The 17,500-nt window shown below is 50.3% G+C and overlaps 1 protein-coding gene across 2 annotated transcripts in view; it reads right to left on the bottom strand.

Moving 5' to 3' along the window:
• Positions 1-2,106: 2,106 nt before the first annotated feature.
• Positions 2,107-17,500, bottom strand: part of cbarpb (CACN subunit beta associated regulatory protein b) — a 20,141-nt gene continuing 4,747 nt past the window's right edge. For both annotated transcript variants that reach the window (XM_030373032.1, XM_030373033.1), the window contains 8 exons: positions 15,690-15,838; positions 13,914-13,975; positions 13,306-13,468; positions 11,513-11,684; positions 10,443-10,589; positions 10,119-10,332; positions 9,254-9,425; positions 2,107-7,000 (listed from right to left, as the gene is read on the bottom strand). In XM_030373032.1, coding sequence (XP_030228892.1) covers positions 5,383-7,000; positions 9,254-9,425; positions 10,119-10,332; positions 10,443-10,589; positions 11,513-11,684; positions 13,306-13,468; positions 13,914-13,975; positions 15,690-15,838 — 2,697 coding nt within the window. In that variant the 3' untranslated portion in view covers positions 2,107-5,382. The remainder of the gene's footprint in view (positions 7,001-9,253; positions 9,426-10,118; positions 10,333-10,442; positions 10,590-11,512; positions 11,685-13,305; positions 13,469-13,913; positions 13,976-15,689; positions 15,839-17,500) is intronic.

Raw genomic sequence — 17,500 nt, 5'->3', positions numbered from 1 at the left:
ATAAATACGGATATGTCTCACGGCCCCCCCAAACCTGTTCTGCCCGCTCTCTTCTTCCGTCTCACAACCTCCTTTCCATATTTCCTGTGCCCATTTCCTTTCTCTGGTATGACTCGTTCCAACAATACGCCCCCCCCCCCCCCCCCCCCCCCCCCCCCCCCCACACACACACACACGCCTCATTCCCCCAAGGAGTAATCCTAATAAGGAAGTCGGATTTCCTCTGCCCGCCGTTCTGCAGCAATAAATGTGCAGTAATGACAAACTGTTGATGGTCACTACGCGTCGGACCTGTACTTTCCCCGCCCTATATCATCATAAACGATGCAGCCACCTTATCCCAATCCTACTTGTGATATGTCATGATTGCACACAATATGTCTTGATTCCCCACGCAGGATCAAAAGGGCATGGAAGCCGCAGAGTTCACAGAATTCTCTCGCCAATCCTGGCGACAAAGCCGTTAAGTTTCACAACTTGTGCTTTTTTTTTTCCCGGGTGCCACCGAGCGACGCCGTCCGCACCGCCTCCGTTTGGCTTTTCGCGGCTGTTGCCACGGAGCGGACTTAGCGACGGATAATAGGTGAGAAAACGAAACAGCCGTCTCTGATGTGTGCGCGGTGGAGGGGCAGTGAGTGTGAGTCATCGACCACGTCGCCGCCCACACGATTTCTCCAGCGCCTGGAAAAGACACTTTGGAGGAGGGGGGAGGCTGGGGGGAGATGGGGTGTGTGTGTGTGTGTGTGTGTGTGTGTGTGTGTGTGTGTGTGTGTGTGTGTGTGTGTGTGTGTGTGTGTGTGTGTGTGTGTGTGTGTGTGTGTGTGTGTGTGTGTGTGTGTGTGTGTGTGTGTGTGTGTGTGTGTGTGTGTGTGTGTGTGTGACCCTTGCAGAAATGAATGACTGAATTGAAAACCTGTTTGGAACACTATACCATTGTTCTTCTAAACCGAAGGTAGCAGTGATCACATGCTGCCTGCTCTGTTTCCCACTCAGTTTAGCTGAGCTACTTCTGAAGCCCCTTCACTGCAATGTACGGTTATGATTGGTCGATCGCATAGCCAAGTCCTTCGTAAGATATGGCTGCTGGCATTAAGAGGCAGACTGTGTGGACTGGTAGAAAGGGCATCAGCAGATTGATTCTGGCTCCTTGCTATAAGATTTATACGCACACTAATGTATGCCATTTTTTACATGTGTTTTATATGCATGCGTTTTCCTAGGCTGAACTAAGACTATGCACATATGTTTATTAGGCCAATCTGTCGTTGAATCTATCTTTATTGAACAAACCAGACATTGAATAGCATGTTTTTGTAAGATGAATTGTAAGGCAAAGGATTCTGGAAGAAGATAAATAGTCGCCCAAAACCTCTTCAGTCTTCCATCTGTCCGTCCACAGTCTATCCATCCATCTGTCTATCCACAAATGTTCTATAGTCACACACCTGGAGCCACATCTGGGCTTCCCCCAGCCTATGGGTGTCTGGTGAAGAGAGAGGTAGAATCATCCATCCCTACACAGCTGCAGCTCGCCCCCCCCCCCCCCCCCCCCCCCCCCCCCCCCCCCCCCCCCCCCCCCCCCCCCCCCCCCCCCCACCAACCCCAACACTTCAAATATTGGAAAATCAATTTAGCAAATGCATTTGGAATATTAGGCGAGACGAAGTAGTCGGTTTTTTACGATTTGACAAAAATGTGCTGATATTCCTATTAGACTAAAAGTCTATTAGACGTGCATGGACTGCCTTTGCTCCAGCCAACCCTTTTAGTTTCCTAACCCCACCGGTGGCTGAGTCATGAAGCCGCCTACCGACGCAAAACTAACGTCGGCATCCCACTCTCGTGAAATTGTTCCAAAAAGATCAAGCATATCACTTAATTTGCGTGTTGAATTATTGATATCGATTTTTCATATTTTGTGTATTTAGTTTGTTCGTGATTGAAATAGACTGAAGGCCTGCAAGTAACAAATATTTAAAGTTTTGAGATATAATGAGAATTTGATTGAATTGATGGAAATAAAGGTTGCTAACTACTGAACCAAAAGCACAGACAAAGAATAAAGACAAGAAAATTTGTTTGAAGAATAACTTCCAGGAAAATAAATTAATTGCTGTTTCATTCATTTATTTACTAGTTGGAAAATCAAACAAAAATAATGCTCAGTACGATTTGGTCCCAAAAACCAGGATCGGCAAAGGCAATGCTGTTTGAAAAGCTTGTAGAGGGAGAGGGAATAAAGTAAGTTCATTAATTAACTAACAAGCAAGAAATACATAAATATATATGTATCTGTTTTACTGTCATGGAATTATCACAAATCCTATCATTTACAGCATCTTAGCAACAGTAGCTTTCATAAAACATAAAATCTGGCCATACCATATAGCTAAAATATCTACCTCTTTGGACAAATGTACGTTGCCTATGGTATTTATGAGTCAGTACAGTAATATCTGAAAAATGTACTAAAATGTTAACTTTCATGCAAACCTATGCACATGTATGCATCAGTGCATTCAACAGGCTACTGGTTAGTACACACACACACACACACACACACATTGGTTACCACAGTGTCCCCAGTCCGCCTACAGTATCTGTCTTAGTGTAGTGGAGGACAGTAGACTACGTCTGGCTGCTGCAACATTGTGCTTGACTGACACACCGTCGTATCGCTCTCTGTACATTTGCACCGTTGCGCAACTTTTGGTGATTCTCTTTGCTCTCCCTCCACTTGTTTGAGCCATCTGTGATTTAAAATGGGAGGAAAGGCTGAGTTTGAGTGATTAACTCTATCATCTCGACCGTTGTTGATGTGGGATGTGAGATGCTGGATGTATTTCTGTCTGGTACACACTGACAAATGGCTCCTCGGTCCATTTCTTTATAGTAGAAAAGGGTTATAGTAAAACGTATTACGTTTTAGTGGAAGGGAGAGAGAGAGAGAGAGAGCGAGAGAGAGAGAGAGAGAGAGAGAGAGAGAGAGAGAGAGAGAGAGAGAGAGAGAGAGAGAGAGCAAATACAAGGAAGCACAGCGAGGCAGATTTATTTTCTCCATGGTGACATAAGTGTTGGGTCTGTGTGTGTGTGTGTTTGTGTGTGTCTGTCTGTATGTGTGAATGTGTGTTCTTCTCACTATCAGCATCCTGGTCCCTTTTAAAGCCCATTGAAGCTCTCATCTCTCAATTTCCCTTTCATCTCACTCATTGTTCTCTTAATGAGGCGCATGGCTCCTGCATTTGGAGTCCCACACACAAGCGCACGTACAACTGAGACAATGTCCATCAGTGCACGGAGGAGAACTGCTGTAATTGGACTGGAAAAGGGGCGACAAACTAGTCTCCTCCTGTAGTATGAAAGTATTAAAACGTTGTGGCGCCTACATTAATACTGCACCGCGCGTATCCCTCTCAATGCAACCCCGCTACCCAGTAAAACGCCCGTTATACTGGCTCTAACAGGCTGCTATACTGGCTATAACAGCCTGTTGAGGCTTGTAGCAGCCCTTCAACGTACCCAGGGTGAATGAAATGCGGATGAGCGCTAGGTGAACACGGCCCACAGGGAGCGATCGACAACACAGGCCATGCCCTCTTCTGCTCTCTCTCTGTCTCTCTCTCTCTCTCTCTCTCTCTCTCCCTCTCTCTGTCTCAGTCACTCTCTCTCTCTTTCTCTCTCTCTCTCTCTGTCTCTGTCTCAGTCACTCTGTCCTGTTGTGATTGACATTCAACTCCATCTTCCCGGGGATGGAGGCAAGGGGGAGGGTGGCACAACCTCAGAGTGGGTGAATCTGGGTCACGTAGAGCCCGTTCCCTTATTCCCCTGGAGATCTGGACTGAAGACCATAAGCCTTGACTAGCCTAGCTCGAGCTAAAGGCAAACCTGGTTTTCAATGTTATGGGTTTTAATGCTATAAACACAAGGCCTCCTTGCCTTGTGTGGCCCATGGCGCATTATGTCTGGGAAGGGGAAATAAATGTCACCTTTGACCTTCTGTTAAACACATAGGTCTGATGACGATTGGGCGCACAAGCTGCTGTCAAGTAAAGCTCGCCTCGCAAGCCCCATGCAAAAGAAAGCATTCTGTTTCCATGAAAAAGAAAACATCTATCAGCGTTTCAAACAGCAGGCGTGTCATCAGCCTATTCTCAGGTCTAAGTGGTGGGAAGAGTCATAGCTTATGGAGTCAAGCTATATTTTCAGATGTGTGCAACTCCAGGCAGCTATCGAGTGTCTTCGAATGCATTTATACCAGCATCTCTAGTTTCTTACAGCGGCCAAACCACAAACACATCATAAGCATGAAATGCATTTAACTGTTTTTTTCTAACCTTCCTCCCCACCCCTCGACAAAATGTACACAAAAATACTTCCGTCATTGATTCGGAAAAGGAGTAACTCTTCCGTAAACCAAAACAAACCCGACATCATTTCGGGGTAAGTTTTGAAAACCATGGCACAAAAAGAAATAAAAAATACCTTTTTACTTTATATAGAACAGCTTCTATGGTTTCTATGAGAAAAACAGAAACATTTTATGTTTCGGAGCTCCATGTCCTTCCATCCGGACATCCATTCAGTCTGAATGACAGCACGTAAACAATCCTACATCTCTGGTTTGGAAATTACACATGAATTTGATTCTCAGTCTCACTCAGTCTTTTTTTTTTTTTACAATTTCCAGGAAGCTTATAATCTCTCTCTTACCCCTCCCTCCAGTATCATATCACATACCCTTTCAATGGATCCACATGGGTGGAAAATATATCAGGCCATGAAAACAATGAGTTATAAAACAGTTCTCGGAGTATTGGTATTGAACTGGCAGATTGTGTCCAGATTTAATTGTTTCTTTAGCACCTGGTTTCACAGTGGATCAATTAGTGCAGAACAGCAGTACATGATAGTTGATGGCACATAAACTATCCTCAATACACACAGAGAGAGAAATACCGGGGGCAAATAATTGTATATTCTAATCATTATCTTTAGCGGATTCGTGAATTGGAAACTAAAACATTGATTTCCCCTTTTTTACTGTGATGATACAAGCCATGTTCACAGAAGCTGGCTTTCCGAAGTTAAAAGCAAAACAATCGAGAGACCGTATCGTTTTTGGTTATGCTGCCGCTTATCCCTATCCACATAACGAATCACTGTCCCCCCCCCCCCCCCCCCCACCACCAACCCTCTGTGTTTCTATACGCTCGAGCACCACAGAAACAGCTACCCAAGTCTGACGTCATCTAAACTGTCTACGTAACCCACCGTGGACGTTATGTGGCCCTGACACAAGACAGCGATGAGAGGGGAGAGACCGTAGCCCAGGTACCGCAGGGGGGGTCTAGAGGGAGGAGCGGGGCCCCGGGGGGGCCTCTGCTACACTGGGCTGTGGTCCGGGGAAGCGTGTGCCACCGATACCGCCGTGCACTCCAGCGCCGCCGCCGCCGCCGAGTCCCTGGTCTGCCGGAGGCCCGCGTACAGCCTCTCGTCGAGGCCGGCCGCCAGTTTGTCCGTCAGCTCGGCCGTGAAGGTCTGCGGGCCGTAGCGCCGGGGGTCCGGCAGCGAGGGCGGGGAGATCGAGCGGCCCCGGTCCTCCTGAAGGCCGCCGGGGCCCTCCTCCGGCCGCCCCTCTGTCTCCGAGACGGAGCGAAGCAGAGGAGGAGGAGGAGGAGGAGGAGGAGGAGGAGGCTGGGTCTCCTGGCCTCCGTCGCCGCCCCCTTCCCCCAGGGCCCCCCCCTCCTCCTGGGTCTTCACGGCCGCCGCCGCCGCCGCCTCCGCCGCGGCGGCCGACAGCTTGGGCGTCCCGGGGGCGCTGGCGCTGCCGTCGCTGGCCTCGTCGTCAGGCGCGCTCACGATGCGGGGGAGGGTGAGCTGGTAGCTGGCGTCCGACAGGTAGCTGACGCTGTCGCCGCGGCGCAGCGGCGTGCGCTGCCGCTCGAAGGACGAGTGGAAGTGGCGCACGCCGGGGTCGCTCCACTGCTTGTGGCGCTGCCACTGCTTGCGCAGGTGGACGCGGGAGCGGTGCTTCTTGGCGGGGGAGTCCTGCTGGTCGAACTGGGGGTCGTGGCGGAGGAACTCGTGGAAGAGGGCGTCGGTCCGCTCGTCGATGCTGTAGTCGCGGCGGTGCAGGGTCAGGGGCGGTGGTTGGGCCGGCGTTGGCGGCGGCGGCGGTGCCGGCGCAGGCTGGGCCGTCTCGCGGGCCGCGAACATCTGACCGTACGGCGCCCAGCCCAGGGGGCCCGCGCCCGTCGCTATGGCGACTCCGCCGGTGGCCCCGCCCGCCGCCGCCGACAGCTCCGCCTCCGGCTCCTCCTCGAAGAGGTGCGACGACTCGAAGCTCTCGCCGACGGTGCTGCTGCGGCCGGCGCTGGTGAAGTGGTGCCGCCGCTCCAGGGCGCTCCGGTCCTGGGCGCTGCCGCCGTCGGCGCCCGCCCCGAAGAGGCGGAGCTCCTCCGTGCCGCGGCACGGCGCCTCGATGGAGGCGTAGCCGCTGTCCATCTGCAGCAGCTTCCGGTTCCCCGCCACCCCGTCGCCGGTGCCCCCCCGCTCCGAGTCCACGCTGCCCCCCTGCCTCTTCTTCTTCCTCTTCACCTCCGGCTCCGCTGCCTCCGCCCTCGACCCGGTCGAAGGCTTCGCCTCCTGCCCTTCCTCCGCCTCGTCCCCCAGATCCTGGGACGGGTAGCTGGGGAGCCCCCCCCGGGCCGTCTCAGGGCGACCCCCCAGGGAGCACACGCTGTCGGCGTCGCTGCAGACGGAGCTGCGGTCGTTGTTGCTGCTGCTCTGGTCCGAGGCGGCGTACTGCTCCAGGGAGGCGCGCAGGTTCCAGATGTCTCGGTACACGGCCTGGGAGTCCGGGGGCTCCGGGGGGTCCGGGGGGTCGCCGCTGTCCCCGGCGGCCAGGCTCGGCGCCTCGTCCTGGGGGTCCGGGGAGAGGCCGATCACCCCTGGACCACCGGGGCTGCGACGCGGCTCCACCATGACCTCCACCTCTAACCTGAGGTGTTGACACGGGGACGCACGTGCACGCACACACACGCGCACACACACACACACACACACACACACACACACACACACACACACACACACACACACACACACACACACACACACACACACACACACACACACACACACACACACATATACACACACACCCACACGCAGCAGCGCACGGACACACACAGCGATTTAGGAGGGAAGGAACAAACAGGAAGAGAGAGAGGAAAAGAGTTTGGGTCGGAGAGATGAACACACGCACACTCACACACACACACACACACACACACACACACACACACACACACACACACACACACACACACACACACACACACACACACACACACACACACACACACACACACACACACACACACACATCACAGACACGACACAGGGGTCAGTCATGTTAAGTCCTCCGGTTCTTTTTGCGGAACAAGAATCAGAATCATTAACGGAGCAAAGTTCATGATTTGCATTGTTTTAACAAAATGTTAAATGACGTTCTTAGTTAGTTAGTGATTCGTTTTGATTTGTGTTAGCCATGAATGAAAGGCTCAATGGACATGGGAATTGCGTTTTAGTGATTAGCCCATTGCATCTTACAGGAAATAACGTATATAAAAATAAAAATAATGATTTATAGTCTATATAGATAGATTTATGATAGGTAGGAAGCACTGGTTTGGTTTCCTTACATATTCTACATTTTAGTAATTAAAATCATTGTTGTTTTAGTAACGGTTACTATTTGTTTAGCCGAAACGTGTTTGTGGAAGTAAACAGGCCATTGGGGAAATAGACAACTCTCCAGAATTGGAAAGTTTACAAAAATAAACCCAGCATGACATCCGGGAAATCCCCTTCATGGGAATCAAAAGCAGAAGCAGACTTTTTCAGAGAACCTCCGATTCCCCAATGATGATGTTTCTGAGTGGGACCGGTGTTCAATGTGTTGAATAATGCCGGCTTATGCGTTTCACGGGGTCCTCGACCCACTGGGGTGACAGATGGCTGAGAGAGGCTGCAGAAGGCTTGTTGTGTGAAGCGATGTTCCATCATGGCTTTTCTCTCCCAACATGTAGCATGAAGTGAAGCAGGCCAGCCTTTTATGAAATGACGAGAATAAAGAGCATTTAAAACCGACGCTTGTTGATTCATTGGTAATTTCACAGCAAAAATTGAAAGTGTCTAATGTCCCTGTTCATAATAAACGGTGCGTTAGTCAAGCGATATCTTTGCACGCTTTAGTCAAGCCAACGACTATAATCACTTGTAGCAGGATTTTTTAGGGCTTTGAAAAGAGAGCATTAAACTATTTATTCAAACCTGTCTTGTTTAGTGCAGTCCCTTCAAACCCTGGGGCGATTACTACTTTAGTGCAGAACGGACTCAAGAACTCAAATGAGACTCAACGTGGGTCCGACTTCCAAGCAAACCTTTGTGTCTCTCTCGCTCAGGCCGAGAAGGTGAACTGCAGTAACCGCGAGGGCCGAGGTTAGAGTTTCACCTAATTCGTTTCTGTTGAAGTACTACTCTGCTGAGGGGAGGAAGAGCTCAGTCGAATGACAAGGTAGAATCCCTCCTCGAGATGTGCTCCGATGATCGTGTTTCACCAGCTCTTCACAAACACATCCTGACAAGTGGCAACACGCAGAGGGAGAAAGGGAAGGGCTTTCCGGGAATCGTGGAGCAGTGCTAGGGCAAGTTTAAAAAGGTATATTGTGTCATCAGTGTGATACAACAGCTCCTGATGTCTGAGTGGAGAAGCTGATTATAAATAAAATATGGTTTTATTCGCCCCAGTGTAATGCCGCAACATGAAACCCACACTGATTGGTTATTGATTCCTCCCATCGCCACTCTTTATTCACTGACTTTCTGCCGGTTTGCGAAAAAGGCACAATGTCGAACAATGAATCAAGAGGAAGCGCGACGCTGAATTGAACCCCACCGACTAATGCCTCCTTGGAATACCTTCTCTGCGGTTAATAATTCAATTCCTCCAATCAATAATTCTGAATGTCCCAACGTGATATACATCACCCCCATTTCAGAACCAAAATAAAAGCACTCCTCAAACAGAAAACTAGACGACAGCGGTTCTTTAGTCGTGGACAGAGCGTGCGGGTGAGTAAGGTCCAGTCCAAAGCAGAGGGGCTAGTCCCCCCTCCGGCTTATAGACGATGGGTGTGTGACAGAGCAAAGCAGTGGCAGGGATGAATGGCAAGCCAATTAAAGATACCTGCCGAGGGAGGGTGATGGTGGAGGCGGGGTGGTCGCGGGGGAGGGACGGCGTGCGTCCTGCGTGCGGGCGATGTACTGAACGAGGTCGTCGTGGTGCGCGGCGTTGTCCTCCTGGTCCAGGCTCTCGCTGGCCGCTCGCTGCCGCTGGAACTGCCGTCTCTTGGGGGAGCCTGGGAGACGTAGGAGGGGAAAGGACGCACGGAAGGGGATCTCAGGTCAGTTCAACTCATCTCAGACGTGACGAGAGAATGCATCCGATTGAATGCATTGAAATGTGCAAGAGAAAAAAGAGGATTTGGGAAAGAGATTCTGTGATTGTGTGACTCCTTCCCTTTGTGTATGGGGAAACAGATTGCGTAGGTAGTCGTGAGGGTGTATTTAAAAATAGGAATGAGAATGTGTGTGTGTGTTTGTGTATTGTGTGTGTGTGTAATGAAACATGTTGGCGCCACCCAGTACGGGGCTTTAGACCTTGGACAAGACAAAGTTCTGCGTCACAGAGCCATCTGTGAGTGTGTGTGTGTGTGTGTGTGTGTGTGTGTGTGTGTGTGTGTGTGTGTGTGTGTGTGTGTGTGTGTGTGTGTGTGTGTGTGTGTGTGTGTGTGTGTGTGTGTGTGTGTGTGTGTTTGTTTGTGTGTGAATAATGTCTGCCAAGAGCACGGCATCTCCCAGTTGATTCCTGTGCACCAAATACAGCACGCTGAGCACACTCAAGCCAAACAAAGCAAAGATCGCTTAAACACGATTGGTTGAGATCGCCGTCCATGATGAACATGAATAGTGAATCTACCCTCTCCATTCTTCTGCCAGGGACCCCCAGAGACGACGCCCTGAGACGCCTCAGAGCACGTGGTGCCGCCTACCCCTGGTGTCCAGGCTGGAGGCGCGCTGACTGCTGTCCAGCTTCCACTTCTTGATCTTGAAGTACGGGCTGGCCCCCTCCAGGCTGGCGTGACGCCGCAGCTTGGTGAAGAACTGGAGCACGGGCCCCTGGGCGCCCCCGTCACCGGGCAGGCCCCCGGAGCCCGCCTCGGCCAGACCCACGCCGGTGGGGCTCATGGCCCCCAGGATCTCGATCTGGGGGAGACGGGGAGGAGCCGGGGGTCAGGGAGAAGACGAAGGGATTTTGACCCCCCCCCCCCCGACCAATTCATTGCCGACTAAGTCCCGAGTGTGTGGGGACCTACAGAGCTGGTGCTGCGCTGCTTGGTGCTGGGGGCTGGGGGGGTCCGGGTGAAGCTGGGGTCCGCCGCGGGGTGGAAGGGGTCCCCAGGCAGCCGGGAGCTGGGGCTCAGGCTGCCCACAGCAGCCTGGGACAGGGGGCACAGCATGGGCTGGAGCGGGGAGAGCCATGCACACACAGACACACACACACACACACACACACACACACACACACACACACACACACACACACACACATCAACACACACACAGACGCAAACGACACACTCACTCGAAAACGACACACACGCACGCACACACACACACACACACACACACACACACACACACACACACACACACACACACACACACACACACACACACACACACACACACACACACACACACACACACACACACACACACACACACACACACACAGACGCAAACGACACACTCACACGAAAACGACACACACGCACACACACACACACACACACACACACACACACACACACACACACACACACACACACACACACACAGACACACACACACACATGCACACAAACACACCGAAGCGCAAACTCACACAAACACAAAGAACACACACAGAAAACAGATGTTCACATGTTAAGAACATAAAATGATTGTTTCGGCCGCAGTTGGCGTCCGGTTTCACGTGGTCGTACGTGTGAAGCCACCTTGCCTCAGCACAGCGCTGCAAGTACCGAGTCTCCTACTGTATGACATCCATTCTAAAGTGAGGAGGTTTCACAGACCTTGGTTACATCTGTCTACGGCGAATCCAAACCCAGCAGCATGTACAGCCTCCGAGGGATGAATAATGCAGGGTGCATAGGGGAGTCATCCGTGAACGTAGAGCATGAAATTAGCCTTTAGAAACAAGACACGCCCCCCCCCCCCCCCCCCCCCCCCCCCTTAGGGTACATTAGGCTGATACATGGTCTGCCTCTCACCCGCTTGATTGATACTGTAATCCCCCCCCCCCCCCCACACACACACACACAAACAGCCCGGTCCTGACTAACGACGCGTCAGGGGTAACGAGCGGGGTCAGGCCCGTCACCTGGAAGATGGAGAGGGCGGACTTGGTGGCGGGCCGCGTTGCCATGGTGATGGTGTTCTCGGCCGAGTCGCACTCGGGGATGGTGAGGATCTTGAGGGCGGGGGCGGGGATGTGGAGGTGGGTGAGCCGGGCGTTCTTCAGGTGGTGGAAGTCCCCCTCGGTGAGGGTGTACCTGAGTCAGGGGGGGGGGGGGGGGGGGTGAGGGGGTTAGGAGGTACCGGCTGAAGGGGTCAGAGTGGGTCATCTCTGGTCCTTTTACTGTGTTACATTACATTTACATTTAGGGCATATAGCGCTCACTTTTATCCAAAGCGGCTTACAAGAAGTACATTGGTCAGAAGAAGGAGAAACAACAATATGCCGCTATCGGTACAGTAGGGATGTTCATCGAACCAATTACCAAGCACTATCAGTTGCTAGGTGAACCCATCGTCTGTATGCAACAAAGCAAGGATAAGATGGCACACAATGCTAAGTACTATTTATAAGTGCAAGCACGTGTTATGGTAGAGTATTCAAAATGGTAATTATGAAGAGTATTTCTAAAGCGACGAGCCCGCACAATGTCGATTTGTTCGTAAATGACGCATCTACTTATCCCAGCCTTCAACCACAGCACTGGTCCAAACAAATACGAAGCAAAAGAATATTCGCCCAGATATGAGCCGTCAGACTTTAAATATTAGCCTAAAACCGGATTATCTCGAGTCTGCTTTGTGAGAATACAAAAAGGGTAATAATTAACGCACACAGATTCCACAATACATCAGTCACCCTTTTCAAAACAGCTAATCCGCGACATCGTTCATAAAAACGGCATACGAAAAACCCTTGCTCTTTTTTCGCTATTCAACATGTTTTTCACATCTGCTCCTCAAAGGGAAAACGTTTTTGAGTCTGGTGCACGGCAGCTGATGCTGTCATTTAGCAGGGAGAATAATCCCTGCGAAGCCGGAGCACGTCACAGTGAAGAGGGGAAGAATGGTTATCCACAGTGGCACTGGTTGGCTTCCTCGGCAGACTGACGCATTCTGACCTCATTAACTTATCCCTCTATTCACTGACGGATCCATTAGATGGAGACAGAATAAAAACACTTCCATTGATCTCGGCGAGAGAGAGAGTACCGGGGCCGGTGTGTATATATAGGCCTGAATGAGAGTTAAACAGGAAATAACAAGGCCTTATGGTGTAGCGGGCAGGGTGTTCAATACCCAGACCAAAGGATGCAGGTTTGGTCCCGAATGCCTTTCAGTGACCCTGAAGGCGCCCATGAGCTAAACCGCCTTCATTACCTGTAGCATGTCTTTTTAAATGTGATGCATATTCGGACGATAGCATCTCTGAAAATACTAACGGTGAAGACCTTCTGATGTTGTGTTGACACATGTTAACAGTGACTCTGCATCGCTCAACTAGACTCTGCATCGCCTCCTACCTACCCCCCAAAACACAAACACGCACATACCCCTATTGCACACTTATGGTATGCAGTACGTCCTTGAACTTTCAAATAGTACTTAGCATTGTGTAGCATCGTATCCTAGATATCTCTGTTATATACAGGGAGGGTTGTAACCTAGCGATTATTAGTGTGTATATACAGGGAAGGTTGTAACCTAGCGATTATTAGTGCTTGCCACCTGGTTCTATGAAGATCCTTACTGTACCCACAGCATCATATTGTTGTTTCTCTTTTGTCTGACAAATGTACTGATTGTAAGTTGCTTTGGATAAAAGCGTCCGCCGAATGCCCCGAATGTAGATGTTAACGTGAGCGGTGCGGGGCTGACCTGCGACCTTTCTCCTGGGCCTTCTTGCTGTGGTCGAACAGCGCCGCCTCGTTGAAGGAGACGCGGCGTCCGGCGGTCCCCGTGGACAGGAAGCGGTCTGCCTCCTGGTCATGGCCGCCCCCCGGGGAGAGGCTCTCCGACTCATCCACCCTGATGGTGATCTCTGGAACATAGAGATCCCATAGTCAACGCACCGCGTTTTAAACAGCGCTTTTTCCGACCAGTGGCCACTCAAAGCGATTTTTTTACAAAATCGCCTAACATTCACCCGTTCACGCACACATTCACACTCCGACGACGGTGTCAACCACGCAAAGCGACCGCCAGCTCGTCGGGAGCAGGTAGGGTGAGGTCTCTCGCTCAGGGACACCTCGACACTCAGCTAGGAGGAGCCGGGGTTCGAACTAGAGCCACATGCCGTCCGATAAATACAGGAGTAGCCACTTAGCGCTTTGGCCTACATACACATCACATTCTCCAAACGGTTTCAAGTCCACACATTATTTAATACATGCGCATGCGTTATGTATATTTTACGACTGCTTTGCGGGGCATCCTTCAACGCCCACACCCCCTGCACCACATCGTCGTGCCCCGTCCGGGCTCACCGTGCGTGGGCTGAGAGTCCTCCAGGTAGGTGGTGTTGGTTTTCTCTGGGTCATCGCTGGCCCTGGGGCACACGGGCAAGACATGGGGATCAATGGAGTGACGTGATTACCCCTGAAGTCTGTGGCTCTCATCTAGGGAGCCCAACAGATACGGTCCACCAACCAAGACCAAAAAGCCCAAGCAAAGAGTCTTGGATCAGACCCTTTTTGCATCACGTTTAATAAACATTTTTGCACCATCTATACCGATACTCTAAGATTATGTCAATACCTGTATTTATTCTGGGAAAATATAGCTGTGGCACAAATGAACAATATCTAGGGCAGTCATTGATATAATCAAATAAAATGCAAAGACAACAATATGTAATATCTCAAATACTTCAGCTTAGATTGCGGGTATAGGTGGAGAGAGAGATAGAGAGAGAGAAAGATAACGAGCGAGAGAGACCGTCCGCTGATATCAGTCCTAATTGGTGAGGATCTTCCATGCATGCTACTTAATTAAACCCCAAGCCCCAGCCTTCTCCTTCAGGAACCGATAAGGAACCTAAACCTCTTCCCCACCAAGCCTCTCCATCTGATTCCTTTGTTCCGTGCAACCAGCTGTGGCTGCAAAAGTGTAAGTGCATGAGCGTGCGCTTGTGAGACAGAGTGTTTGTGTGTATGCGTGTGTATGTGTGAGACAGAGTGTGTGTGGGTGTGTGTGAGACAGTGTGTGTGTGTGTGCCTGTGTGTGTGCGTGTGCTTGTGTGTGTGCGTGTGTGTGCGTGCGTGTGTGTGCTCCCCTGGCCCGCATGCGCGGCTGGGCCGAGATGCGAGATGAATCACCGCCAATGGCTGCTTTGAAATCTCATTACAGTCATCATTTGTACCAGTCTGTGCACACAGCCCTTTCTGCAGCAGCCCACCGCCTCCATGCCTGCTCCCTTCCCCAGCTCCTACTACTACACTACGCTACACTCCTTCTTTCTGCACATTAAAGGCACGGCTATGGGATCCCATCTGCTAGCGCACCGCGGCATCTTGAGCGTCCAGGCATATTCTGAACAAAACTACTGATGAATCACAAATAAAAAAGGTGCATGAATATTTGAATGCAGGTTTTTGTGTGTGTTTTTTTTTTTGTAAGCCAGCCCAGTTGGAACAGCACAGTCTGTTCCGTACCGGGGAGTGAGCCACTCGCTCCCCTCTCCTAGTAAGCGGGGGGAAAGACGTCTTAATAGGTACACGGGGTAAGATGCACAGGTGATTCGCCTGATTTGCAAATCTAATTGCTTAGCGCGCAATTATACAAGGGGAGCGCTCTCCAGCGCCAAACATGTGGGGGAAGTGCAAGGTGTGTGTGTGTGTGTGTGTGTGTGTGTGTGTGTGTGTGTGTGTGTGTGTGTGTGTGTGTGTGTGTGTGTGTCTGTGTGTTATGTCAGAGAGAGGGAGAGAGACCGAGAGACAGAGAGACTTTAGCTTCAGTAGCTGGAGTCACGAAGACAGTAAAGGAGAATGGATGAATGGAAATGTTAGATGAATAGATAGACGGATGGATGAGTGGACGGATGGATGAATAGATAGACGGATGGATGAGTGGACGGATGGATGAATAGATAGACGGATGGATGAGTGGACGGATGGATGAATAGATAGACGGATGGACGGAAGACAGATGGATTTGGAGCTTATTAATAGAGAGCATCCTGTGGACAGGATGCTCTTTGGACACTGAGTCCAAAGGTGTGGGGCGTCCTGTGCGCCGTCGGGACACCCGGACGCCGTTCTCACCTGCCGTATCGCTGCCCCCGTCGGCCTGAGCGGCGGCAGACGAGCAGGAGGACGGCGATGATGACCAAGGTCCCGACCAGAAAGATGGACAGGATCACCAGGAGCAGAACGTAGCCATCCTGCCTCCCTGTCGCCCCTAGAGGGATCCCCTGGGAGCACACACACACACACACACACACACACACGCACACACACACACACACACACACACACACACACACACACACACACACACAAGAAAGAGAAACAAAAATATATCTCTAGTCGATACAGAAAGGATGTTCATAGAACCAAGTGCCAAGCACTAACAATCACTAGGTTAACCCATTCCCCGTATGCAACAAAGATAGCTAGGATAAAATGCTACTTTTAAGTGCAAGAACGTATAACATACAATAAGTGCAATGTTATACAATAAGTGTAAAAAAAAAGAAAAGAAAAAGGACGTAAGAGGGTCTTGAGTCAACAAGTCTTGAGTCTTGAGCACTTTACGGAAGCTGGTGCTCTGCGGACGCTCACCATATACAGTATAACTAAGTGGAATCTACATCCCCAATAGCCTAACAATAACCAAACCTCCATACATCAATACACACATATAGGTTGAACTCTGTCATTAAACGAGGTTTAGGCACCTAATGCACAGTGGAAAGAAGATATATATTTCTGGGGATTCTTCGGCCATGGGGAAAAGGTTGCTGGAACAGTGCACCATTTCACCATAAACACATCAAGGCGCCAAGGCGCCAACGGACTTTGATTACATGCCAGATGAGCTTTGGAGAGGAAATGGAGGCGCCATTTCTTCTTCAGCCCATTTGGAATAAGCCAGATGTTTGATTTGGGCGTCCACGGATGTGGTATTGTGTTTGACCTCGGCCCATTGTCCGACCGACCCAATGATTTCAGCAGCAATCAGTCATCAGGATTGAAAAGTGATGGAAAAGAAAGAAATAGCAAAAAAATCTAGAAAAAGATTGTTGTTTAAAATGGTGGCAACGGGGAAGAGAAGTGAAAGGTAGGTGGCAAGGGAGCCGAGAATAGAAAAACGGATTGCAGCAAAGAATAAGAAATATTTCACAAAAAGGGGATGAAAAAAATAAAAGGAAAACATCAAGGCCTTGAGGAAACCACTTGTAGATTTTTGGCCAGTGTTTTCTCTCAAGAAAGATGAGAAAACCTGAATGTCAAGCCCACAAAAATAATTTCCTCTCCCACGCCTCATTTCTTAAAGTGAATGCCTTGTTTTCACTAGAAGGTCAGAGGCAGAGGATGAGTAACGTACCGATATATTTTAGGGTTTTCAGTTAAACACATTTAGCAGACACTTGATTTACATACAATTGAAGATAACCTCCACAAGGTAATCCCCTTGCTCATGGGCACAAACAGGAAGACTGCAGACATCAGGGTCAAACCCAGGACTTTTTGGCTGGGAGCCCAACACAGTCAATCATCCTAACCACTACCCCCAAAGCGTGAAATAAACAAGCGTGCATACGATATGATGTTCAGCACATGACGACTACCTCAAAGAGGAAGTGATTAATAAGAGTGCTTCTCGGTCTAGGGTATGTGTGATAGGCCGCCATGTAGGGCTATGAAACATGTTTACGACCAACTACTGTATGTTTGTGTGTTACCTTTATATTAAGAGTTTGGTGCTTACAGCGATCTATAAATCCCATGGTGCCATTTATCAAGATCTACAAGGGCTAGCATTATGTTCGGGAACCTTGAGATCGAAAAAGCTCTCGGCAAGAGCGAACGAATGACAGAACTGGCTAGTGGCGGACCATTTACAGGTCCTT

This window comes from Gadus morhua, chromosome 12 (genome assembly GCF_902167405.1).
Source record: "Gadus morhua chromosome 12, gadMor3.0, whole genome shotgun sequence".
NCBI classification, from domain to species: domain Eukaryota; kingdom Metazoa; phylum Chordata; class Actinopteri; order Gadiformes; family Gadidae; genus Gadus; species Gadus morhua.
This window is presented reverse-complemented; position numbering and strand designations above follow the sequence as displayed.